The 1,006-nt window shown below is 38.8% G+C and overlaps 1 protein-coding gene across 1 annotated transcript in view; it reads right to left on the reverse strand.

Moving 5' to 3' along the window:
- The window catches only part of tpcn2 (two pore segment channel 2), a 31,626-nt gene that overhangs the window by 7,551 nt on the left and 23,069 nt on the right, over positions 1–1,006 (reverse strand). The window contains exon 18 of the mRNA XM_015019860.1: positions 174–270. Within this exon, the coding sequence (XP_014875346.1) occupies positions 174–270 (97 nt within the window). The remainder of the gene's footprint in view (positions 1–173; positions 271–1,006) is intronic.

Raw genomic sequence — 1,006 nt, forward strand, 5'->3', positions numbered from 1 at the left:
AAACCAAAATGAGTTTGCCACCCCTGCTTTAAACCCTCAAAAAAATATAAAACAATAACAGTAAAATCTATCCTACTTAGTGAACACAGCTATACTACATGATGGCTTATAACAAATATTGAAATAATACAGGGGATGAATCCCAATGACTGACATATGGGTGTTTTACTCACAGCAAAATCATCAAAGTTGTTGGGCCAGTATCCCAGCTGTTCATAAGTGCCACACACCGTGCTGAAGTTAGATGTGGTGTTGTCCATGGAGAACACACTGGAACACACACACACAGTATCAGAAATGTGCCAGTGAACCAGTGTTAATTTAGTCAACAATGATGATAACCAAATGATTTTGTTGACGGCTTTTTTTTCATGATGATGACAAATATTACATTGCTCTCTGATGACTAAGACATGACAATATATCTGTAGGTTTTCGTTGATAAGATGAAAACTAGACAAAAATGTTAGTGGGTGGTCTTCTTCTTTTTCTTGGTGATTTTTATTGGCGGTCGGCAAAAAACGTTTAGTAGCATTACCACCAGTAGAAGGGGGTCTGTCAGACATTCAAAATGTGGATGGCACATTTTTGCCTATTGTGCTTATCATCTGTCAGCAGGGGCGCGGTAAGGGGGTGAAAAGTGATGACAATTCTAGGGGCCCTGACCAGCAGGGGGCCCTCCGCAATTTAATTATTTGTATTTTGTTCATAGAAATAAAATATATATAAAAAAAAAAACGGGGTCCTGCAAATAAAAAATTAATCATATTGTATTTTCAAAGATCGTTTTTAGCAGTAAAAATTTAATGTTGCCCCTCCCAGACTAAAAAACACACATCCGTTTTTGCCCTGAACCCCCCTGAATCTGCATGAAATGGTTCGTTCCTGCTTGGAGCGCTTAACTGTGACGTATGGAGCTACAGTCAGTAGAAGCTGCAGCTGAATACAGCGGCGACTGTGGCAGTTACTATGCTGCTAAGAAAAGTTATAAAATCAGGTTTTTCAA

Source organism: Poecilia latipinna, unplaced genomic scaffold, assembly GCF_001443285.1.
Source record: "Poecilia latipinna isolate Pla-1442-1.1 unplaced genomic scaffold, P_latipinna-1.0 Scaffold2491, whole genome shotgun sequence".
NCBI classification, from domain to species: domain Eukaryota; kingdom Metazoa; phylum Chordata; class Actinopteri; order Cyprinodontiformes; family Poeciliidae; genus Poecilia; species Poecilia latipinna.